The 24596-nt window shown below is 54.3% G+C and overlaps 3 protein-coding genes and 1 long non-coding RNA gene across 5 annotated transcripts; 3 read left to right on the forward strand and 1 right to left on the reverse strand.

Moving 5' to 3' along the window:
• The first annotated feature begins 162 nt into the window (after window positions 1–162).
• Window positions 163–3444, forward strand: HOXD10 (homeobox D10). The gene is made up of 2 exons (XM_038584930.1): window positions 163–1095; window positions 2467–3444. Exons 1-2 carry the CDS (start codon window positions 351–353, stop codon window positions 2742–2744), a joined length of 1023 nt encoding a protein of 340 aa, XP_038440858.1. The 5' UTR covers window positions 163–350; the 3' UTR covers window positions 2745–3444.
• Window positions 3445–6154: 2710 nt separating this feature from the next.
• On the forward strand, window positions 6155–8514 carry HOXD9 (homeobox D9). Its single transcript, XM_038584514.1, has 2 exons — window positions 6155–7190; window positions 7537–8514. Exons 1-2 carry the CDS (start codon window positions 6236–6238, stop codon window positions 7776–7778), a joined length of 1197 nt encoding a protein of 398 aa, XP_038440442.1. The 5' UTR covers window positions 6155–6235; the 3' UTR covers window positions 7779–8514.
• Window positions 8515–14069: 5555 nt separating this feature from the next.
• HOXD8 (homeobox D8) lies at window positions 14070–16561 on the forward strand. 2 transcript variants are annotated; one of them, XM_038584933.1, is made up of 2 exons: window positions 14070–14688; window positions 15103–16561. In XM_038584933.1, the coding sequence occupies exons 1-2, from the start codon at window positions 14070–14072 to the stop codon at window positions 15396–15398; spliced, it is 915 nt and encodes a 304-aa protein (XP_038440861.1). In that variant the 3' UTR covers window positions 15399–16561. The 2 variants fall into 2 exon arrangements, with proteins under 2 accessions (XP_038440861.1, XP_038440862.1); XM_038584934.1 differs by having other exon boundaries at window positions 15106–16561.
• A 2488-nt stretch (window positions 16562–19049) lies between these two features.
• On the reverse strand, window positions 19050–20981 carry LOC102157027. Its single transcript, XR_005384769.1, has 3 exons — window positions 20837–20981; window positions 19524–19636; window positions 19050–19159 (listed from the first exon to the last, which is right to left on the reverse strand). It is a non-coding gene; the product is annotated as an uncharacterized LOC102157027 (long non-coding RNA).
• Window positions 20982–24596: the final 3615 nt, after the last annotated feature.

Genomic DNA, 24596 nt, shown 5'->3' on the forward strand with positions numbered 1-24596 from the left:
CCTCCGCCAGCGGGGCCCGGAGGCCGGGGCGGGGGGCGCGAGCGGGGCCGGCCGGCGGAGCGAGCCCCGGGGAGGCCGGCGGGCGCCGGAGAGCGCCGGGCCGGTTGTCTGCAGCGCGCACTATCGCGGGCGCGTAGTAGATGTCGCTGTTGTCCGCGCTTACGCGGCCGGCCGGCCGGGCTCCGGAGCACGTGACCTGCGAGGAGGCTGCGGCTCAAGGCCATTTTCAAATCTCATTGGCTTGGTTGTCATGTGGTCGGCAGAGGCATCCACAATTACACGGGGAATGTTTTCCTAGAGATGTCAGCCTACAAAGGACACAATCTCTCTTCTTCAAATTCCTCCCCAAAATGTCCTTTCCCAACAGCTCTCCTGCTGCTAATACTTTTTTAGTAGATTCCTTGATCAGTGCCTGCAGGAGTGACAGTTTTTATTCGAGCAGCGCCAGCATGTACATGCCACCACCTAGCGCAGACATGGGGACCTATGGAATGCAAACCTGTGGACTGCTCCCGTCTCTGGCCAAAAGAGAAGTGAACCACCAAAATATGGGTATGAATGTGCATCCTTATATACCTCAAGTAGACAGTTGGACAGACCCGAACAGATCTTGTCGAATAGAGCAACCTGTTACACAGCAAGTCCCCACTTGCTCCTTCACCACCAACATTAAGGAAGAATCCAATTGCTGCATGTATTCTGATAAGCGCAACAAACTCATTTCTGCTGAGGTCCCTTCGTACCAGAGGCTGGTCCCTGAGTCCTGTCCCGTTGAGAACCCCGAGGTTCCTGTCCCTGGATATTTTAGACTGAGTCAGACCTACGCCACCGGGAAAACCCAAGAGTACAATAACAGCCCCGAAGGCAGCTCCACAGTCATGCTCCAGCTCAACCCTCGCGGCGCGGCCAAGCCGCAGCTCTCGGCTGCCCAGCTGCAGATGGAAAAGAAGATGAACGAGCCCGTGAGCGGCCAGGAGCCCACCAAAGTCTCCCAGGTGGAGAGCCCCGAGGCCAAGGGCGGCCTTCCGGAAGAAAGGAGCTGCCTGGCTGAGGTCTCCGTGTCCAGTCCCGAAGTACAGGAGAAGGAAAGCAAAGGTCGGTATGAGCAAGTTGCCACCCCAGCGGGGCGTGCAGCCCGGGAACCGGCAGAGAGGGAGCGCCTGGGTGCCCAGCGTCGAGCCCGGGCAGCTGAGGCGGGGCCGACTGGCAGGTGCTGCTCCTCCTGGCTTTTAGAGGGGCAGTCTCAGTCTCGAGATGGTCCCCGCTTCTCCCCGGCTGCCCTGGCCCTCCTGGCTAGTCCTGGCCCCACGCTGATGGCGCCTGGGCAGAGGAAGGGCTTGCCGGGTTTATTTTTCCTGAGCTAGACCTGAAATGCAACAAAAGAGAGCAAATGAGACCTGCGGCTCGTAAACACGGCCCCAGAACCTCCTTTCTCCTGCTCAGATTTGCAGTCCCAGCTTTGCCTTTCACCCAACGATGATTTTAAGGTGGTCCAAGGCACCGTGTTCGTGTTCAAGTGTATGCACCCCGCATCCTGCGAGCTTGGGGGCGGCAATGGGAACGAAATGACTGGGCTGGTTGGCGCTTGGGCTGGGGAAGAGGGCTCCCAGCCTCTGCGGGGTTAGGTAACCTTGGCTTTGTCTGGGGAAAGTGCCGCAAGCTTTGCAGTCCATTTGCAAAAGGGGCAAAGGCTGAAGGGGGGGAAGGATGGAATCTGCAGGGCCCACCCCGGCAGGGCCAGCCTTAGGGCCGGGCTGGGGCAAAGAGCCAGGGGCTCTGGCTTTTTTTGAGAAGGAACCCTGCCCCTATGCCTCTCCCCCAGTGTCCAGAGGTGGGCCACAGTAAGGAGCCACATTTCTGGGGGGAATGCTTTTGTGTGGGGACAAGAAGGAATGAGAATGCAAGAAATTCTGGGGAGTACAATGCCCAGGCAGGTCGGAGAAGGTGTACTCGGTTCCTTGGTTATCTTTTGAAAGAGAAGGGCCACTATAAGCCTGGTTGTGGGGCTCCCCGCCTGTGCAGGAAAAGTGGGGAAGATGTGGCAGACTTGGGGATGTGAGGCAGCAGTGGGATTGGTAGTCTTGTTCAGGCTCTGGTTTGCTTTTTCCACTCCAGCCCAGTTATGAGCTGCCCACTTAGAATGCTGCTGGGGAGATCCTGAAAGTTTACTATTGTACTAATGTTCCGTGCAGGTCAGAAAGTTGAGAGAGAAAGAGACAGAAAGAGAGAGAACCCTGACCACTTAGGGCAAGAGTACCCGCCCATCGTGTCATTTTGGGCATTTAAACTAATCTGGCATCAATTACAAATCCCTTCCAGGGCCCACCTCATATGAGTAATGTTTAATACCAGCATTTCCCAAAGCGGCCTGGCTGCCAGCAGGGTCATGGCCAAGGGTACATTTGAAAAGCCTGAGAAAAAAAAATTCTTGATTTTTTTTTCTTCTTCTCCCTTTAATTTTGTTAGAGGAAATCAAGTCTGATACTCCAACCAGCAATTGGCTCACTGCAAAGAGTGGCAGAAAGAAGAGGTGCCCTTACACTAAGCACCAAACGCTGGAATTAGAAAAAGAGTTCTTGTTCAATATGTACCTCACCCGCGAGCGCCGCCTAGAGATCAGTAAGAGCGTTAACCTCACCGACAGGCAGGTCAAGATTTGGTTTCAAAACCGCCGAATGAAACTCAAGAAGATGAGCCGAGAGAACCGGATCCGAGAACTGACCGCCAACCTCACCTTCTCTTAGGTCCCAGGCCCGTCGGAGGCCAGGATCGGAGAGGGGGCACCGCGTTCCAGGGCCGAGTGCTGGAGGACTGGGAAGGCGGCAACAAAACCTTCATTGCTCTTTTGTTTTTTGTTTTGTTTTGTTTTGTTTCCTGCTAGAATGTGACTTTGGGGTCATTCTGTTCGTGCTGCAAGTGATCTGTAATCCCTATGAGTATATATATATATATATTAAAAAAACTAGCACGTGTAATTTATTATTTTTTTCATCGTAATGCAGGGTAACTATTACTGCGCATTTTCATTTGGGTCTTAACTTATTGGAACTGTACAGCATCCATCAGTTCATTCATTCCATCCAGCAATGTGACTTTTTCATGTTTTTCCTGACACAAAAGGTCTGTGTGTGTGGTTAGTCCATGATCTCATGGCGTTTTTGAATACATCCAGTACTTAAAAGTACTTAAATTACATATATATTTAAAAAAGATTAAGAAAACCCACAAGCTTTGGGGGGAGGGGGACTAAAAAAGCACATTACAATGTATCTTTTCTCAAATGAATTTAGCGATTGTCCTTGGTGAGATGGAATATTGACGACTTATGCCTTGTAGCCTTCCCTTGTGGTGCATCTGTGGTTTGGTAGAAGTACAACAACAACCTGTCCTTTCTGTGCATGTTCTGGTCGCATGTATAATGCAATAAACTCTGGAAACGAGTTCGCTCCCTCTGCTTTCTGAAATGGACAAGTGTTACGGTGGAAATGAAAGCCTTGGGTGAGATTATCTCCCTGTTAAACTCCTTGTTTGGGGCAGTTAGGGGTGGTGATGGAGATAGATAGATAGAGAAGAAAGATGGGAGAGGCTGGAGTAGGCCTAGGGTGCTAAAATTTGGCAGTGGTGGGGGGAGTGATCATCCAGCCTGGGTGTGCTGTTTTCGTAGTTGAGAAGAAGGGGAGTCTTTGCCCCTTCCCACCTTCCCAAGATGGTAACATAATTGAATCCTAGACCCGTGTGATTTCCCTCTAACCGGAGCCTGGTAAGTAAGACTGTGGCCACGCTGCTTTTTTCCTCACAGCTCCCCATTTGTGTGTTTTCCTGTCTTTGGTTTTGGTTGTGTTACTCTTTTAATACTTTCAGTGGGGTCTTGATGATTTCTGGCTGGCGTGCCATCGTCAGGGGCTAGGTTGAAACCAGTCTTGCTTGCCCACCTGGAAGCCGCCGGGCCTCCATTACAGGAACCAGGACAACCAGCAACTAGCATTGCAACGGATCCAGTTCTGCCCCCCCTTTCCCTCACCCCCACCCCTATCCCAAGCGCAAGACAAGCCAGGCCACAGCGAAGCCGAGGATGGGTGAGTCTTCCCATCCCACTTTGCCCTGGTTTCCCTGTGGAATGATTTCACGCTCGGTCATTACCTTTTAGTGGCCCACACGAAATTTTCTGAAAAGATTTTCCCCACATAACGCTCCCTCTATTTAATTATAAAATGCTGGTTGGAGCCACTGTATGTAGAAGGCAAGAAAATGTACAAAAGGTGACTGAAAGAGACTTTGCAAATGAACGTGACTTCCCATGAAGTCCAATGTTCCAGCTGCCGACACGGCTTGGAAAAGTCTAGCCAGCCTTCACCGGGAGAGTCCAGGCTTATCTAGTCCTGCGTGGGGGAAAGAAGAGGCCTTAGCGAGAGGAGCGGACAGAGAATTCGTTTCCCCAGGTTGTGCTGTGCTTTCAAAGGGTCTCCACCAGCTTCAAGTAGCTTCACAAAACACATCCTTTCCAATTTTGCTTTTTCTCCCCATAAAACTATGTATTCAGGGGCTCTAAGCTTCACAGTTCTCACCCAGGGAGTCTTTGGGAGATTCAGTATTTATTCAGAGTTTTAAATTTCGCCCTGAAAACCAAGAACCTTCCCCAGTTCCGAGACAGAACCTTGAGGGGAGCCATTTCCTAGGGGTGAGCGAGAGGGAGAGAGACAGAGAGAAGGCTCGGAATCAGGGCCAGGTTGGAAACGCCGGAGTAGATTTGCCCAGACCTCCATTGGTTGGGCAGGAGAAGGAGGGCAATTTTAACTTCTCCATTTAGTCCCTGCGATGTGGGGAGCACCATTAGTTGTTGACAGGGGGCCCTGCCTCAGAGGAAAACCCGTGCTACAGGCAAAGGCATCTCCTCTGGAACAAAATCAGAAAGCCCTTGGCAAAGGCAATCAATCAGGCCATAAGTAGCCATTTACCCCCTTCCTTTCCGGGGCTCGAGGTGGGCTGGGATCCCTCCAAGGGTGCTCTGAGCAACTTGTAGAGTGAGGAATATATCCTCAGCCGCCCGCTCTCTCTCGGGGGCTGCTTTTGTCTCGGCTCCCAGCCGGGCTTCCGAGGCTTTGTACCATGGATTTGGGAGTGACAATGGGCATTTCCCTCAGATTCAAGGCTGCCCAGCATTACTTCTGGAAGCAGGGTGGGGAGGGGGGGTGGAAAAGGGAAGAGGGGGAAGAAGAAGAAATGGGGAGACGGGGGCCCAGGAACAACCCCAGGAAGCGGCCCAGCGCGGGGAGCAGCGCTTCCCGCTGGCCTCGGGGAGGCAGGGTTGGGGCGGTGGGGTGGGCGGTGGGCGGTGGGCGGGCGCGGGCCGCGGTCGCGTTTGGGTTCTGCCCTCTGGCCTGTTCTCTTGCAGGGCCTTTCCGGCAGCCCCGGAGAAGACAAGGCGCCCCGGCCGCCGCTGCCCCCGCGGTGCCGCCCCTGCAGCCCGCCAGCACCCCAGGGCACACCGCAGCCCAGCGGAGGCCGCCGCAGCACCGGGTCGGCGGGGCCCGGCCGCCCCCGCGCACCCCTCGGCCGCGGCGTGTGTCCGCCTCCCGTCGGGGGGTGTGTGGCTGCGCGGGCGGGTGCGAGGGTGCCGGGGGGCGGAGGCCCTCCGAGCTGCTCCATCCGTCCGTTTTATTAGGGACACATTAATCTATAATCAAATACACCTCATAAAATTTTTATTGAAAGGCATAATATCATTACAGAGGTCTTCCACCTGTTTTAAACAACACGACAAGCTGTGAGCGGGCGTGTGTGGGTCTGCGTAGGGAGGGGCGGCCGCGGCCCCGGGCAGAGACTCCCCGCGGGCGCCAGGGGGCCGCCTCCGGAGGGCCGCCGCCGCCCCGCGGGCCCGGGCTGCTCGGGGCTCCGGCCCAGCGGCGCTCGCAGCGCTCGCAGCGCCCTTGGCGCCCGGGACGCGCGGCCCGCGGCTCGGGGAGTCCCGGGGCTGCGGGGGCAGCGCCCAGGTCCGACCCGCACGGCCGCGGGCGGCAAGAGGCGGCGAACAAATAGTCCCCGGCGCCGCCTCCGGCCGCGGTCGGGCGCCGCCGCTGCAGCCGCCGCCGGGCTGGCCGGGCCCCGCCGGACCGGGCTGGCCGCGCGGACCGGGCTCCTGGGCTCTAATTGCGGCGCTTGTGTTGATGATGATTTTTTTTTTTAAATCACAGCAGCCCCCAGTTTGCGGACTGATTTACTCCCGGTATTGGTAAATATGATCACGTGGGCCGCGCGACCAATGGTGGAGGCTGCAGCCTGCGAACTAGTCGGCGGCTCGGGCGCCGGCGGGGAGCGGCGCGGCGGCGGGCAGTGTAACCTTGGTGGGAGCGCGCGGCGCCTCAAAATGTCGTCCAGTGGCGCCCTCAGCAACTACTACGTGGACTCGCTCATAGGCCATGAGGGCGACGAGGTGTTCGCCGCGCGCTTCGGCCCGCCGGGGCCCGGCGCGCAGGGCAGGCCCACAGGTGTGGCCGACAGCCCGGCCGCCGCCGCCGCCGAGTTTGCCTCGTGTAGTTTTGCCCCCAAATCGGCCGTGTTCTCCGCCTCGTGGTCCGCGGTGCCCGCCCAGCCCCCGGCGGCGGCGGCGATGAGCGGCCTGTACCACCCGTACGTGCCCCCGCCGCCCCTGGCCGCCGCCGCCTCCGAGCCCGGCCGCTACATGCGCTCCTGGATGGAGCCGCTGCCCGGTTTTCCCGGCGGCGCGGGCGGCGGCGGCGGCGGCGGCGGCGGCGGGAGCGGCGGGGGCGGAGGCGGCCCGGGCCCTGGTCCCAGCCCCGGCCCCGGCCCCAGCGGCCCACCCAACGGGCGCCACTACGGGATTAAGCCTGAAACCGGAGCGGCCCCGACCCCCGCCGCCGCCGCCGCCACCTCCACCTCCTCCTCCACGTCCACGTCTTCCTCCTCCAAACGGACTGAGTGCTCCGCGGCCCGGGAGTCCCAGGGGAGCGGCGGCCCCGAGTTCTCCTGCAACTCGTTCCTACGGGACAAGGCGGCAGCGGCGGCTGGGGGACCCGGGCCCGGGGCAGGGATCGGGGCCGGGGCCGGGGCCGGGCCCGGGGCAGGCGGCTCGTCGGAGCCCCCGGCTTGCAGCGACCACCCGAGCCCGGGCTGCCCACTGAAGGAGGAGGAGAAGCAGCATCCGCAGCCGCCGCAGCAGCAACTTGACCCAAGTAAGTGCAAAAGAAATTGCCCCCTGATTTATTGCTGAAACCTGTAAGGCTCGAATGTGCAAAACTGATAGTTTTACTAACCTATAAAAACGTCTAGACGCCTACTCTAGCCTAGGCGAGCAACACGCATCCATAAAAAGCTTCCCATAACCACCTACCCTAGGCGCGCGGTTTGTACGGTAAACAGAGCGCGGGCATTAAGGCTTTTTATGATAATTCCCCCCAAGTTGTGAAAAGCGGCCATCCTTGGTGAAATTAATTTAACGACCTCTCTCCCCCACCCTGTCGTCTCTCCTTGCCTCCCCTCCGCCCCTCGATCCCTTTCTCCAAACCCCCCTCTTCGTAGACAACCCTGCAGCAAACTGGATCCACGCTCGCTCCACCCGGAAAAAGCGCTGTCCCTACACCAAATACCAGACGCTTGAGCTGGAGAAGGAATTCCTCTTTAACATGTACCTCACCCGGGACCGGCGCTACGAGGTGGCAAGGATTCTGAACCTCACAGAGAGACAGGTCAAAATCTGGTTCCAGAATCGTAGAATGAAAATGAAAAAGATGAGCAAGGAGAAATGCCCCAAAGGAGACTGACCCGGCGCGGCGCCGGCGGGACCACTCTGTGCTGCAAAGGCAGTGGGGTTTTTTTTGTTGTTGTTTGTTCGTGGATGCTTGATTTCCAGAAATTCTCCAGCGATTCGGACATTTCCTCTCCCCCATCCCCGCCCTTTTTAGGTAGAAGTGACTGTGTGGTTGGTCTCTGTGAGGTATTTGGGGGACTCTGTATTTGCTCGCTTATGTGTCCGAGAAACGAAGTGGCTTTGGGGTTTTGCCTTTTCCCCGCTCCCTCCCTTGACTGAACCGTTGGTTCCGTAGGAAATGCTATATTTTGTGAGTGCACGCTGGATTGAGGGGCCCTCTCCTGTGTAAATGTTCCCTAGGTTTCTGAAAAGTGCTGTAGTTTAGCAATCCCAGCGTTGCTCAAGCAGGGGCCAAGTGCGCCCCACTTCTGAGGATGAAGGCAGAGCGACCGCAGTGGGAGGCCCACCCGGGGGCCCACTAGTTACCAGGGTCCCCTTTCCTCAGGGAGCCTGGGGGCCCTCCACTGAGACCGGGAAGGAGGCCTAGAGGGGAGCCCAGGGCCTCTGGTGGGTCGGGGTCTATTCTCAGTGCACTGGAGGAGCCACTCTCTCCTCGGAGGGCTCGGCTTGCGTGGGCGGCCGCGGGTGGAGGCCCTCCGGGTTCCTGCCTGAGAACCAGTTGTAAACGTTACCGCTTCCTACCAATAAATGCTGACCTGATCAAATGGAGCCCAGACGCTGGCCCTGAACACTGTGTGCCTGCTTTCTCCGTCTCTCTGCAAAATATCACCCTCACAGGACTCCGCTTCCATCCCTGGGAGGGAGACACTGCTGAAAATCTGGGGACCTTCCACCTGAGAAGTGGGTCTGCTGTGCCCCTGAGTCTCCCTTTGTTGGGCAGACCCAGCCAGAGCACAGCCCCGGGGTGCTCTTGGCTGCTCAGTCCTTCCCTTCTGCAGCCCGCTTCCAGCTTCTCAGCGAACTCTGTGCCCTAGGCCTGGTGTCAGCCTTGCAGCAGTGCCCAGCGGGGCCCACGGGCCCCGGAAGCCAGGCACCCTGTGGCTGGGGCGATGGCACCGTCACACCCCTTGTCTCCCTCTGCTCAGGGAGGACCAGCCATCCGCTCCCCATTCTAAACAAGGGGGAGACCAGCTCTGCACTCTGCAGCGACTCCCCCACCTCCTCAGGCTGGCTGGCTCCGGGAGGGCTGAGCCAGTTAGGCTGTGAGCTTCCGCCCTACATACAAGAGCCCCAAAGTGACCTTAGCAGATCGAAATGGTCAAGGCTCTCCCCCGCAGCTACCCCCACCCCATCTCATCGCCCCCTCCCCGCCGCCCAAACTCAGTTCCCGAGTGTGCTTAGCTCCCAGCTCGGCCCTCAGAGGGCCGCACTTAGGGGCTAAAATGAAGGTCATTGTAAGTGAGGGTTCGGCCCAGCACAGCCTTTGCAGGCCTGAGAGTGGGTGGCGCCGGGTGTCCTGGGCTGGGGGGAAGGGGCAGGGGCGATGGCAGAGTTTGGGGGGGTCCTGATGAAAGAGGGGACTTGAAGGAAAAGAAGAGGGGGGCTGGGAGGGAAAGCCAAGGCCCAGATCCGGCCGAAGGTGCAGCGTACCCCCGCCCCTGCGGCCAACCCGATACCTAGGGCTCTTTGAAAACAGGAAGAGCCAAGGTGTCATAAAGCCATCGAGCCGGCGAGACGTCTGGAGGTAATGAGTTTACGACAGGCTCGGCGCTTCGCTTTGAAACCATCTCATTTTGATGTTGTGTTTGTGGGAGGAAGGGAAAAATGCAGACAAAACTGGGTCTTAAAATCTGGACAATAAAATATAAACAAGACTGTGTTGGACCAAGAAGGCAGGGGCTTGGGAGCCCCCAGTGAGGTGTGAGCACCTAGGAAATAAAAAAATGGGGGGGGGTAGGAAAGAGGAGATATCATGATATATTTCTGATCTTTAAAGTGGGCCAGGTATTAGAATTAGCCTACAGTGGGTGGCTCTTTATAATATTTCACTATGGCCACGGTCTAGATCCTTCTTTTCTTTTTCTCTCTCTCTCTCTCTTTTTCTTTCTTTCTTTCTAATTGGCCTGTTCTTTGGGGGGGAGGAAGAGTTAGTGATCTTGAGTCATTTACTCCAGCCGAGGGTCTCCCAGCCGCATGGTTGCCGGTTGGCACACACAAAAAAGAAGTTATTTAAATGCCCTTTCATGAGGATACCTGGCTCTCCATTCCAAACTTTGCAGCAAAAGTATTGTTGTAAATTACATCCTTTTGCTAATAGAAACGTAATCGTTACAGCTGATTTGGAAGAAAACATTTTTGAAATTGAGAAAAAACATTAACCTCGAAGGAAACACCTAAGCTGATTAAAGTCTTTGCTTTAACAAAAATTCAGGTGGAATGCTTAGTCAATCCATTTCACTCTGTGACTTTTGATATAAATTTAGAAGCTCGTGTGTTGTATATAGAAATGCCAATACACGCAGACCAACAGGGCCTTTCCAGCCACGCAGAGATCCAGCAGAAAGCCTTTAGTTTGTTTTCTATTTCTGCTTTCCCCTGCCCTCAGATTGCCCAGCGAAATGGGCCTGAAGGATTAAAATCACAAAGCTAAAATAGCAAATATTCAGCGTTAAAAGAAAATATTAATAGAACGTCTATCATTTCTTCGTTTTCAAAGTGCCTGGCTCCTCCGACAAAAAAAAAAAAGCCTGTTGTTGATATTTAGAAAGTTGTAATTTTTGTTCAATCTAGCCTGTCCTTTAATTGTGGGCGATTCCGGAATGGGGACCTACTGTGTCTGGCAAAAGCAGCGCTGGAAGCTTTTGAGAAAGACAGTATTGGAAGCTCTCGGGAGTACAAGTATCTTTGGCGTTCAGGAGCCCCTGCTTAGTGCACTTGACTTGTTGACAATCAAAGGGATGAAGCATTATTAGTGTCAGCGATCCAAGCCCCAGTCAAAATAAAGAGCAAGATTAGAACTGGTCGAAAAAAAGGGAAGTTAAACTCGGTCGGCTGGAGGCTGCATTTTGCCACTAGAGAGCGCTGTTGCTCCACTTTGTGATCTCGTAAAGCTGGCTCTGCGGCGGCGAGGAAGGTTTTGATTTAAAATATTTACAATCTTATTTTTAATTCCAAATTAGGATAAATTTAACCAAAAAGAAGCAATGTACACTATTAAATTCTCCAGGCGTGTTTGTTAGGTATAAAATTTTGGATTAGTCAGGATTTCAGAAAATTTGGACTATGGCACAGCTGAAACTATAAAATGTTATGGTGAAGTTAATGCATTCTATCAAAACAAACGTGTAAAAGCATAGATCTTTATTTACAAAGTTAATCGCGCTCTTTCCCCATTCAGATTATAAACAGAATGCACGGGGTGGGGGCGAGGGGGGAATTAAATGTTTTGTCCCAAGAGGACATGTTGTGCTGTAATGCTTTCTTAATTAGGCCAGAATGGGTAGAAATGAATTTCGTGGTGTCTGTTTCTTTTTTTTTCTTTTTCTTTTTCTTTTCTTTTTTTTTTTTTTTTCCTGCACCTAAGAAATCACACGGTTCTGGAAGGTGCCTTGTATTACTGAGATCTGGGCTCTCTCTTTTTCCCCATTCTGTTCCAAAGCCCACTCATTGATCCAGAGTTTAAATGCGCACCATTGCACACGCCGAACACTGAAATTTTAAAAAGCCACAATTACAAAGTTGGTTCCAAGGCTTTATTGAGAATAATTCCCTTTTAGTCGGGTATTTGCAAGGTTGAAGTACAAATCGTGGACTATCAAAATCTGTTTGTTCGCCTTCCGATTCCAAGGAAGTTTTACCTGGCGATAGATATCCGGCAGAGAACAACAACAAATCCGGCCCCCTCTACCAGCCCCGGGTCTCCTCCACTCCCTAGTAATCTAAAATAAAAATAAAAATAAAAATAAAGCATGCCTGTATCATCTGGAGATTCATTAACAACCCGTTTACCTTGACCATTGCCAGCCAATCCCCGTAGAAACAATTGAAAAAGAGTATTTAGACATTGTCTTGCTATGCCTTTCCATCTCGGTGTCATTTTCTCCTTTTGCAAAACATGATTCAGTGCACACGGACTGACCTCGGGATCGCACTCACAGACTGGACCAACCCACAAGGAGTAGGGGGTAGTTGAAATGAGCCTCCTGCTGCGCCTTGGGGTGGGGAGTGGGGGGTGGGGGGGGAGCCCGTCTCGGGTTCTTAGACCTTTGTATTGGGCGCGGGCTGCCGGCGTGGAGTGCGCTGGCGTTAGCCGCACGGTCCCAGGTCAGTCCCGAGGCTGGTGTGGGCCTGGTGCCTTCACGACAGTGGGTGATCCCTAAGGCAGAGGGGCTCGGTCCTCTAAAGATTGCACGAGGAAGGCCGAGTGGGCGAGGGAGAATGCACAGTACAGACGTCTTATTACACTTATTGGACATGAATACGCGTAGAGAAGGGGGTTAAACGTAACATGGGGGAGAGAAGACGGTGTGTGACGCTGCGCGGGTTCCTAAAAATCAGCAATATTTTGCCGATTCGCGCTCGACTTGCCCCCGCGACTCGGGACGTGTCTCTTCCTCGTGGCTCACAAGCTAGGATGAGCCTTCGCTTTCCTTCCTTTTGGGAAAAATTAGTAACTTTTTAAGCCGCGTCCGGCGCCCGCTCTGGGCACTAAGTTCCCAGGCTTGGCAGACGAACCAGAACCATCAGCAGACGCTGGGCGCCGCCTTCGGCCGCCTGGAACCGGCGCGATCCCAGCAGCGGCCCCCGGGGCCCCGGGTGGGGGCTCGCAGGCGGCGGGTCCCCCCACCCCCCGCCCCCGCGCTCCGCCCGCGGCCACCGCCCGTCCCGGGCCGCTCCAGGCCGCGGCCGAGACCCGGGGGCCGCGCGTCCCGCCCTGGCGCGGGTTCTCCTTCCCGCCTTGGAAACGGCGGTGCCCGCTTCTCTATTTAGTCCCTCGGCAATGCTAATGCGCGCCCCCCGCGCCCCCGCCGCCCCGCATTCTTGTCTCCCCCCCCCCCCCCCCCCCGCGCGAGCCTGGTGCTGACGTCTATCAAGGGTGAAATGATGGAAACTATATTCATGGGCATGATTTCCATTAAATATCAATTAACCTGGGAGCCTCAGCCAGGCGTGCAGTGCGTCAAGGGTAAATGTACATCTCATTTCCACCAGGCCTGCTCGCCTGGAAAAGGCGGCCTGGAAAAGCTCGCTCTGGTGATGCCAGGATTGGGGTTTGGGGGTCACCCTCGCGGCCTTCCACCAACCCCCTGCGAGGGCCCGACCCCAGCGCGCGGCGCTCCCGTGGGTCTACGCCGCCCGCCCTTGCTCCCCGGGGCTGCAGCGCCCGCGTGTCCAGAAGCGCAAAAGCCACGGCCGGCCTCCGGGGGGCTGCTCCAGGGGCCAGCGGAGGGAGTCCTGTGCTCCCGCAGCCTCCTGGGAGTGGCCTCCCTGCCTCCCCCCAAGTGTAAGGTCCTCCCGCGCCCCCGCCCCGCCAGCCCCGAGCCGCGTCCCGGGGCCCCGGGGGGCGAGGCGAGCCCTTGGCAGTGCGGCTTTATGGGCCCCCTTTAAGGCCGGCGGAGGCATCTCCCGGCCGGCGTGAGGAGTCCCGTCGGGAGCGGCGGCGGCGCCTCGGCGGATCCCTCCGCGCGGTTATCTCGCCCCCATCTTCTCCTCCGCGCAGTGGCGTGGTGCGAAAATGCCTCGCCGGGGCGCACCGGGGCGGCAGCCTCGGCGGCGGCGGCGGGAGCGCTGGGAGGGGGCCGCGGGGGGGCCGAGGTGAGAGGTGGCGGCGGGCACAGGGTGTTGGTTTTTTTTTTCCTCTCTTCCCTCCAGAGCGGGGGTTTGTAAGCCGGAGCCAAAGAGTGTCCCCGTGGGCCGGGCGCACTTTTTTTCTTGTCCCCGTGCGCTCAGGGCCGCCCGGTGCCGGAGAGGAAACAGTGGAGGCAGCGGGGCAGGTCACCCGGGGCGTCGGCGATTATATTGCGGCCGAGCCGGCGCGCGCCGGGAGAGGCCGGGCGGGCGGCGAGCGCGGGGGCTGGGCGAGGCCCCGCGACCCGCGAGGGAGGCGGCGGCGGGCGCAGGAGCCGGGCATGAGCGCCCAGTAGCCGGGTGCCCGCGGCCGCCGGGCCTCAGAGGCGACGCGCGGGCGGGCGGCGGCGGCGGCGGCGGCGGCGGCGACGTAGCCCGGCGGCCCCGGCGGCGCGAGCAGCCGCCCCAGAGGCCCCCGCGGCAGTGCGGCCGCGCCGAGGCGCGCTCCCTGCCTGCTCCGCACCGCCCGCCCGGGGCCGCCGCCGCCGCCGCCCCGATGAGCTCGTACTTCGTGAACCCGCTGTACTCCAAGTACAAGGCGGCGGCGGCCGCGGCGGCGGCGGCGGCGGCGGCGGCCGCGGCGGGCGAGGCCATCAATCCCACTTACTACGACTGTCACTTCGCGCCCGAGGTCGGCAGCCGCCACGCCGCCGCCGCCGCCGCCCTGCAGCTCTATGGCAACAGCGCCGCCGGCTTCCCGCACGCGCCCCCGCAGGCGCACGCGCACCCGCACCCGCACCCGCACCCGTCGCCGCCGCCGCCGCCCGCCGGGCCGGGGTGCGGCGGCGGGGGCGGCCCGGGCCCGGGGCAGGACTACTTCCAGCCCGGCGGGGGCAGCCCGGCCGCAGCCTACCAGGCCGCCCCCCCCCCTCCTCCGCATCCTCCGCCTCCGCCGCCGCCTCCCCCCTGCGGCGGGATTGCCTGTCACGGGGAGCCCGCGAAGTTTTACGGATACGATAACTTACAGAGACAGCCGATTTTTACGACCCAGCAAGAGGCCGAGCTGGTACAATATCCTGACTGTAAATCGTCCAGTGGTAATATTGGCGAGGACCCAGACCACTTAAATCAGAGCTCGTCTCCTTCTCAAATGTTTCCCTGGATGAGACCACAAGGTTGGGATGCAATTTTTTTATTTTTTTTTTATTTTTAATGCGGGGAGAGGGGGAGAAATCTGCTTTCGTCTCACGTTCTAGCTTTAAAACTACCTTTCCCCTCTCCCTCTTCTTTTCCTTCTCGTGTAGCTACAGTGGCTCTTATTCATAAAGTAATACTTTTTTTTTCCCCCCTTAAAGTAGAGAAACCGCGTAAAGATGCGGACAGAGCAATCGGGAGGACCTTCTCTCTGTTCCTCTTGCCTGCATATTATATATATATATAGAAATATATATATCAGAGCGAAAGAGACTTGTGTGTATTTCATCCCTCAGCTTGTTCCAGAAAGCTCCAGCAACCTGCAGAGGCACCATGACATTTCTAAAACGCTTATTTTCCTTTTTCTTTTCTTTCTTTCTTTTTTTTTTAATCAGCAGCTCCTGGTAGACGAAGAGGAAGACAAACCTACAGTCGTTTCCAAACCCTAGAGCTGGAAAAAGAATTCCTTTTTAACCCTTATCTGACCAGGAAGAGAAGAATCGAGGTTTCCCACGCCCTAGCCCTCACGGAGAGACAGGTAAAAATCTGGTTCCAGAACAGGAGAATGAAATGGAAAAAAGAGAACAACAAGGACAAATTCCCAGTTTCCCGACAGGAGGCGAAGGATGGAGAAACCAAGAAGGAAGCCCAAGAGCTGGAGGAAGACAGAGCTGAAGGCCTGACAAATTAACTTCTACCTTTAAAATTTTACCACAGACTATTAAAACTAATGATCAACACATGCTGTTGGACACCATCTATTTTCTTTGTTGGAAAGGACTTTACCTGTATTTCAAGCTACCTTCATGTCACTGCTCTTGAGGTTTCTGCGCTTTGAGAGGGGTTTGGGTGTTAAAAAAAAAGTTTCTAGTATCACACAGAAGCAGCCCTTGAGCTGTCCTATGTAAGGGTAATTTGATACTGACCTTGTTGCTATATTTTTATAATGGTAGTTTTTAATGTCTGAGCTGGTGATTTGCCTCAACAACGTAAACTTCCTAATGATTAGCACTAAATAATTGAATATGAAATGCTTTATTAATCAAATAAGTGCACTTGAACACTTAAAATCATTTCTTTATGGTGAGTAAATTAAAAGAGATCTATTAATTTTTTAAAAAAATATGCCTGCAGAATATTTACTTTATGTTATTTGATTAAAACATATTATTTATGTTCTGTTTTTCTGCTTTTATAATGAATGGTTCGGGTGCCTTTTGTTTACTCCTAAAAGGTTTGAGTGTTTTGTAAATGTAATATCTCGGGGAAAAGTCTGGGCCAAATATTCATAAAGCACATGTTAGCTGAAGAGTGTAATGTGTAGTCCTGCTCTGCAGCTTCCTTAAGCTTGGGGGAAAATGTTGGGCCAATGACAGAAGTTTCAGGAAAATGTCACAGTTGACATTTAATAATTTTCTGTAGTCTATACAAATTATAGCAATTTAACCATCTAAAGTGAATGAATACTTGAAAAGCCGATTATAACATTTTCACTCATTAACTTTTCACTCTGGCGAGTCGCCTTGTGAAATGCCTCTTATTTCTCAACTTGCTTTCGTTTTGAACTGCGCTTGGTATCGCCTGAAATCGCTAGGTCTCTATGCTGTGGCCGCTGCTGTGATTCCGTTTTTTGAATAGGTGCCATATTTATTTGTATTCCCTTCGCTCTGTTTGCACGCCCATTTTGAGCCAACTTGTGTGCGTCTCAGATGTCGGTTGGTACGTCCTCTGCTGTTCTCCAGGATGGCCTCACCTATTGAAACAAGCCCTGAGAGCAAATGCAGAAAAATCCGAGTGTAAACAACCGCTCCAGAATATAGCTAGCTCCTCAATAAAGAAATGAATCTTTTTCTAGAGCTAGTGTCTTTGAGCGCCGCACATAATCCTTTCCCTGAGTCAGGAACCACCATCTGGACTACTAGAAGGCAACGTTTCACCAACGCTTCTATTTGATTTAAAAAAAAAAAAAAAGAGTGGGGGTTACAAGCACTGTGCAGTAAAAATAAATAAATAAATTCAGGGGAGGGGTCTCTTTTTTCATTCCAGAGAGAGCTGGCTGGGCTACCCTAGCTTCGTCTTGCTCTAAATAACCTTGCTAAGATACTGTGAAAGCTTTGAACTTCGCAAAGGACTCAAGTTGTGGGCCCAGCGGGGGAAGACCCAGGGTCCAGGTTACACCACAGATTATTCCACTGAGCCTGTGCTGATGCCGGGGTTTGGGATCTGTTATTAACAAGATATCCATTTTCCATTGGAGGCTGCTCCTGCAGCTGCCATTTTATGAGGAAAGAGGAGGGGGAAGAGGGGTAGTAGAGAAGAGGAGAAATTCAAGGAAACTAATATTTCTCCCCCCAAAACGGAAAGCACTTCGTCAGGTAGATATTGAAGAGCTCTTTGCTTTTTCTAGATGCGTTTGTTTTTAAAGAGGTACATTTTAATTTCCAGAGTGCTTTTTATTGCACAGGTAAGAAAATGGAATCAGTTTTAGGCCCGAACCAGCCCCTCAGGCGTTGGTGGGCTATTTGCTTACCACTTCAAGAACCTGGGGAATGTTCTGGTGGGGCCAGAAATGAAGTACCACCTAGCTTTCTATCCAGGGAGGAGGCTGTGGTTGTGGCATTCACGGACCTGAGCCAGGAAAGACAATTTTAAGTCACGGGTGGCCTGCGGCTTAAGGAACATTTGCACGAGAGGAGACAGCTGCAAATGTGCATGCTGGATTTGGAAACGTTCTGCTCCGTGTGCTGCCTGAGACTCTGCTGTTGGCAGTCTCTGCTTTGCTCTGTAGAGCAAAGATGCCAAGCGCCTGAAAGCATGGCTAGGGAGCAGCCTGTGGGGTGGTGGTGGTGGAGGTTGGTGGAGGTGGAGGTAGCGGTGGCAGTGGCGATGGTGGCTGCAGCCGCAAGCTGGTTAGAGCTGCTTGCTGGCTAAATTCCAGCTACCTTTCATTTAAGTGATTCCTCTATTAGCAAAATTTGTTGTCTCCCGCGCAAAAATGCTCCCCAAATTCCAGTTTTAGAGCCATTGATTTCGGGCAAGACTCAGGGGACCCAGTGCATGAATGGATGTGGAAATGAAGGGAAATGAAGGGATGTGGAAATGAAGGGGAGTAGCAATGTCTTTATTTCCTCTCTATTCTGTGTTGCTCTGGAAGTATATACCTTCTTGACCCATCGCCCCAAACCCATAGTAAAATTGTAAGGGGATCAGTGGCTCAGTGGTTTAGCGCCTGCCTTTGGCCCAGGGCATGATCCTGGAGTCCAGGGATCGAGTCCTCCATCGGGCTCCTTGCGTGGAGCCTGCTTCTCTCTCTGCTTCTCTCTCTCTGCGTGTTTCATAAATAAATAAAATCTTTTAAAAAACTGTAGCTCTTGTACAGAGGAAAAAAACCCAACTCTGTTGTAATAGCTGGTGCATTGCAGAGTATTTGTACACCTACAAATTTGGTTTTCTGGGTATATATTTGGTGTATTTGTACATACACATAGATTACACGTTGCAGGAAGTGTTGGTCATAAATAAATGTAGTTACATACGTTTCTTTTGGTAGCTGGGAAAAATCATGGATCTACCTTTAAATAAAGAGTTTGGGGAATTCTCCCTCTTGCTCGCGCTCTCTCTCTCGCTCTCTCTCACACACACACACACCTTTTAGTGGCCAGAAACCCCCCATTTTGGTGTTTCATGCAGACAGACTCGAGGTGTCGAGCACAGAAGATACCCCATCTAATTGGCTCAAATCTGTAAACACCCGAGGGTTGCCGTGAAGCGAGCAAACATTTTTGCTGCAGAAATTTGCATAAACCTTCAGAGAATCCTTTGAAAATCTAGGCAATGCTTTTCGGCCCTGGATTGCTTCGAGTCTGCTTAGAGAGGTCTGTAAACCGTTTAGAGAAAAATAGGACCCTCCAATGTTAACATTGAATGAAAGAACCAAGCCTTCCAAGTGATTTAGGTTCTCTGTTTGCGAGGACCAGAAACACAAAAGAGGGTGTGGGTCTCAATGGTTTCTAGAGAAAAGTCAGTTCGGGGACTGCCATTTTGTGAGGTTCCACAAAGCCCAGCACATCGCCTGGATTACCTCTGCACAGGGGAAAAAGTGCAAATATGGCTGCCTTTTCAAAAGTGCAAAGTCTTTTCCCAGCCCCCCTTCCCCAGGCTGAAAAGGAGGGTCATAAAGCTCTGCTTTTATGTGGGTAGGGGAAAATTGACAATTGAGATTATTTCTTAGAAAATTCTAGAAGTGAGCAATCTCTGTTCAGTTCCATATGTACAGATCCGTGTAAAGTGTTCTAGCTTGGAAGGGCCCCCAAATTTGCCCCACATGTTCTTACACATTTTCTTTTGTAATTAAAAACATTGTTTTATTATTCTTCAGTGCATAAGGTGTTGCTATTTCACATCCAAGCTTGTGTCCTCTGCTTCCCTGGTGTTTGATGCTTCTTCCGGCATCTGGGGGTGGACAAGGGAATAAAGAGAACATTTTAATGGACCTTGGCTACTGCTATGGTTCCCTCCAGCAAAGTTAGAGAGCACACTGTTTCTAGAAAGAATACGACTTTTGCTGACAGATGGCAACAGAATTCCTTTAATAAAAAACATCCAAGGTCATCGAAACCTTTTCAAGGGATACAAATGGCCTGCTCCAGAGGGTGCTGTGTGTTTCCTGTTTAAGTCTATGTTCACTTAGGTACTTACTGGATGTGAGGATGTTAATAACAGAAAACCTACCTGTAGACATCCAATGCAAATATTTATAGATGCATTACCAGAAGTCCAAAGACAGTGTCCTTGAAAGGATGGGGGGATGGGTTACCTCTTCCAGGCAGGTTCTGAAGCCTGGATGATCATGCCCGTGCATTAATGATGAGGAGAATGCTGGGGCCCTCAAGGACATTTACTTTCAGCTGGTGTTCTCTGGAGCAGCTCCTATCAGAAGTGCAAAAGGAATGTGACTCCTGCCTTTGAAGAAAAAGGGCTATTTTTTCCCCAAGGCTGAAACTGAGGATCCGCTCTTTCCCCCGCCCCCGAACAAATGGAGCCCCCTCCTCTTCAATAATGCATGGAGCAGGCTTTTTGCTGGACAAATACTGGGGGGGGGGGGGCGGTAATGGAAAAGGGAGAAACTAGAACTAAATTGCATAGAAACAAGAATTGCACTTAGGGGAGACATAGCAAGGGGCTTCACAGGGGACCCAGAAAGACTGCTTCCCCTTTAACCCAGTACTGTCCAGGAGGATATTTCTGCGAAGATAAATGCCAAGTGTTGGGAATTCAAACTGTTTTGGAGAAGTTGACAAGTACTTAAAACCAATTCCAAGCTGAGAGCTGGTTGGTGACTCTCCTGCCCCAGAAACCCCAAGAAATGGGAGGGACCCCAATTTATGTCGGAGAGGCGTTAGGGGGAGGGCGGGCTCTCTTGGCCTGCAGAGCCCAGGTTTCCTGCGCAAGATCACTGGGGCTGGCTCGCCTGGAGAAGAGGGGCAAAAACCGAAAGTGCCTGCCTGCCGCTCGGGAGCGGGCCTTTCTGGGAGGGAGGGGCGGGGAGGGGAAGCCAAGTGACCCGCGCAAGGAGAGTCGGAGGCGGGGAGCCCGGCGGGATCCCCTCCCGAGCGCCTGGGCCGCGCACCGCATGCATTTCCCCTCCAACACAACTCTGCTCGATCCAGCAGAGGTTTCGAGCCAAAGCAAAAAAAAAAAAAAAAAAAAAAAAAGCAAAAGCAAAAGAAATGCTTCCTAGAAAAGGTGAGAGTCAGGAACCATGGAGGCGAGAGACGCAGGGAGAGCAGAGAGGGGCAGGGAGGAAGAAAGAGGAGAGGGGGAAGGAAGGAAACGGAGGAGGAAAGGAGCGAGCGAGCGAGCAGGAGATAGCGGGGAGAGAAAGAGGAAAAAACATGGCGCTTGCGAGCTGTATGTGCAAAATCCGCAAGGAATTGCAGCAAATTCCTTTTTGTTTGAAGAAAATTTACAACTTGGTAATAGACCTTTTTATGACCTATTTGCGGTCGTCATTGGCTGCGGCTGGTCATGTGCAGGCGCCGCTCGCCTTCACGGCCTTTTTCCTGATTTCCCAGGCGAATTTCCCCCCGCATTCTGCCTTCCTGGAGCCTCACCCCCTCTTTTTCTAACCTTTGTCTCTGCAGAGGTGGGATCCATTCGCCGGCTGCGGGGCTGCGGGGTCCGCGGAGGCCTCGGCTCCCACCCGGCGCCCCGCGGGGCCCCACCGCCGCCCGGCTCGGGCCGCGCCGCGGCCGCCTCCGGAGCCGGCGGGGAGCCCGGCGGGCGGGAGAGCCCGGAAGGAGCCCGGGGCGCCGAGGCCCCCGCCGGCGCCCACGGCTCCCGCCCTCCCGCCGCCGCGCCCGGCCTGCTCGGGCGCCTGCAGCCCGCGGTTCCGAGGCGCCTGGGTCTGCAACGCGAGCGCCTCCCTGCAGCCCCGCGCGCGGAGCCCGGCAGCGCCTAACGGACTCCAGCGGCCGCCGGGCCGCCCGCCGCCTCCTGCGCCGCAGCCTCCGGGTAAGAGCCGCCCCTCCCCGCGCCCGGCCCCGCCGCCAGGAGCCCCGGGGCCGCCCGGGGAGCTCGGCCCGACGCCCCGTGCGGCCCCGGGACCCCGGGGCGGCCGGCCGCGCCCCCTGCTTCCCCAGCGCTCCGCGTGCGAGCGGGCGTCCCCCGGGGCCCCGGGTGGGGTCCGGCGGGGCTCCGAAGCCGAAGGGAAGCCCCGTCCCCTCTCGGGACTCGGAGAGGGGGAGAACGGCAGAGGGGACCCCGCTGGGTGGGGAGCCCCCCCATCCCCACCCTGGGGCGAATCCCGAGGTGCCTCCCGGACGTCTCCGCTTTGTTGTGGGTCCCTGCAGGCCCTCGACAGCTCCCAGCAGCGTTTCGCGGCGTGTCTGTGGCCAGAGGTATCTGGGAGGCTAACAGGTGTTTTTTTGAGGGTTGAGGGTTGAGGCTTGGGGTGGGGGTGGGGTGAGTTCTGTGTACCCAGGATGGGTTTGGTTTGTCTGTCCGGGCTTTGGCGAGTGATGCTGGCTAATTTCTAGGGTTTATGGCTTCTTGGGCCTTATGTATGAGATGGCATCTTAAATATTTTTAACCGTTTCTCTAGTTCTCAGAGAATTTTTGCAATGACTTAAGGTGCCTCCCACATCTAATAATCTATCAGGTGAATTTGGATTATGTTATGTCACAAAAATGGGTACATGTTTTGGGAGGTAATGGTATCAGAAAACCTGGTGCAGGCTTTGGGTAAAAAAACCAACAGATACTTAAGAAATTCAAAGCAGGTCTAAGTTCAAATATCGCGTGTGTTTCTTACTTGCCAGAACAGGAAAAGAGAAGGTATTTTGCTCTCTAAATGCACTGTCCTAGGGTTTTGCCCACAAATAAACGCTATATGGCAACATTTTACCCTCTTCTTCAAAATTACTGAACTGAAACATTATAGGCATCAAAAGAAAATCCTCTGCAGGAAAAAAAAAAGGGAATGCTCTTTTATCCCACCGATTTTGAACAGCACTTGAGGATGCATCTCTCGAATCCTCTTGACTATTCCCTCATGAACACCTTGTGAAATATTAAAACCTGTGGACAATCTGCCGCATTGCGCATGGGGTGGACCTGCGCAGCGCTGAATATCGTCTCCAAAGCACCCAGCGGCAAATCCTAATATTCCAAATATTCTTTGTAATCGTTTTGGCCATAAAGTATTTCTAAACAATAAATGACATCTTTGTAGAAAGGTATTTTTAGTAATTAGGGATGGAATCACGCTGGTTTCAAAATGGAGGGCCACTATTTGTGGCCAGTCTGAGGAATTGTCCTGGGTCACTATAATCTCAGGAATAAGAAACTGATATATTTTTTTTGCTTGAAATGTCTGTATTTTGTAACTGTTTCGCCACTACAGTACAATGGCTGTTGAGATCTTTGTTTCATCATGGTATAAAAAGCATTAACCATTGAAAAACAGGCCCCTGGTAGAGGCAGGACCTAGGCCTGTCCCCTGGTAGCGCCAAAGCCTAAGGGGCCCCCTAGGCGGGCTGGGACAAGCGTGGGGGTGGGGAGGAGTTGTGGCCAAGATGGGCAAGCCCTAGTGTTCAGAGCTTCAGTGGCTTTTCCCTGGGTTGGGTGGCTGAGTGCGCCCAAGTGACTAAGGACCGAGGCGGACTGCAGGTCTTATTACGCAGGCAGCAGAGGGTGAGGTCATGGGCAGATATGGAGGACTGAAGGGTTCTTTGTAAGCCCTGTGGTAGCATTAAGAGCTTACTAGAACTTAATGGTCGATTGCATTTAAGGGAATAAATAATCTGCAAATCACATTTGAACTCAGGCCAGGAGGAGACCAGTTAACGCTTTTGCTGCTGCCGGAAATGCCTCCATTGTCCCTGTTAACGCAATTTAAAAAATTAAACCCAATTTTTAAAAATTAAATAAGAAACACTTGGACTCTCAGAGCTCACAAGCCAGGAAGTGTAAGTCCCAGCGTCCTCAGCCCGAACCTCTGTCCGTTTACAGTTCACGGGGCCACTGACATGTCCGAGCCTCGGTGTTTAGGGGTCAGGCTGCGAGCTGGGCTTACAGCTTCACGGGGACCAGGGAAAAGAGCAAAGCCCGCTAGTCTAAATGTGGCCAAGCACCAGGGCTGAGAACCAAACGTTATTTCCCTATCATACGCTCCTTCAAATAAGTATATTTCGCCAGAATTCTGTTTTCTGAGCTAGAGAAGCAAGGGAAATCGGAACAAAGACAGTATTTCACTCTGGGCAGGCAGGCAGCTGTTAGAGGTATTTACGGCCTTGCCGCAGTGCGGCCGCGGGGCAGGGCACGCGGGGGCACCGGAAGCTAGGGAGAAGCCACCAAGAACTCGGAATTCCGATTTAAGCACAATTTAGGGCCACTTTTCCGGATTTGGTGTGAATAGATACCCTCTTTCTAGGAACGAGTCCCTTGGACTTGGTGGTTGTGCAGAATGAGGGAGAAGTTGTGCTTTCTGAACGCAGGGGGGGGGACTCCCCTTCCCCCCACCCCCCACCCCCCACCCCCCACCCCACGCCCTGATTAACGACTCGGGAGAAACTAGATGTGCAATCGCGGATCCAAATGACAACCTTGAGGGTGTTCACTGGCAACATGGCGATTTTGTGGGTTTGGCGGAACAGGGCTTGCACATCAGAGGATGGCTGAGGGTTTTCAGACAGGTTTTCCTGGAAGAAAAAAGAAAAGAAAAGAAAAGAAAGAGAGGGAGAGGGAGAGAAAGGACGTTTCCCGCCTCGCTGAGACGGGGCGTCCGAGCCCCGTGCAGGTGGGCGCGCGGGCAGCGGGCCGTGGCGGGCACCGCGGGGCGCGGCCAGGCGGCTGCACCGCTCAGCGCCCCAAGCGCCTGCCACGCACGCTCGCCTGCGCCTGGCGCATGTGCAGTGAAGTGGCCCAGCCCGGAGCCCGCCGCGCGGCACGGGCGGGGGGAGGGGGCGAGCGGACTCGGGCAGGAAGAGGGCTCCCGAGCGCTCCACGCCGCCCTCCCTCGGTGCTCGCCGCTCCTCTTGCCTTTCTTGCGGCCTCCAGTCTAAATATAGCCAAGCCTGTTGTCCTTGACGACGTTGTTTCCAGTCGGCTGGACTCCGCACCCCAGCCCCGTGTAAATCTACTTGAGACACAGGCTGCAAACGCGAGCTGGTGGCCAAAGGGACGTTCAGTCCTCTTTCCGGGAGGGGCTCAAAGAAACGCGCGCGCGCGCACACACACTTTTAACACCTTAAGAGAAAAGGTGTGTGTGTGATCCTCGGGGGAGTGCATCGGGTTGTTTTCCAGCCTGGGGCGTCCGGGGTAGGAAGCGGCCTTTGCTCCTGGAGCGGCTCTAACCGCGCAACCTCAGGCCGGTCCCTCCTGCAGCCGT

Source organism: Canis lupus, chromosome 36 (assembly GCF_011100685.1).
Source record: "Canis lupus familiaris isolate Mischka breed German Shepherd chromosome 36, alternate assembly UU_Cfam_GSD_1.0, whole genome shotgun sequence".
Classification (NCBI taxonomy): Eukaryota; Metazoa; Chordata; class Mammalia; order Carnivora; family Canidae; genus Canis; species Canis lupus.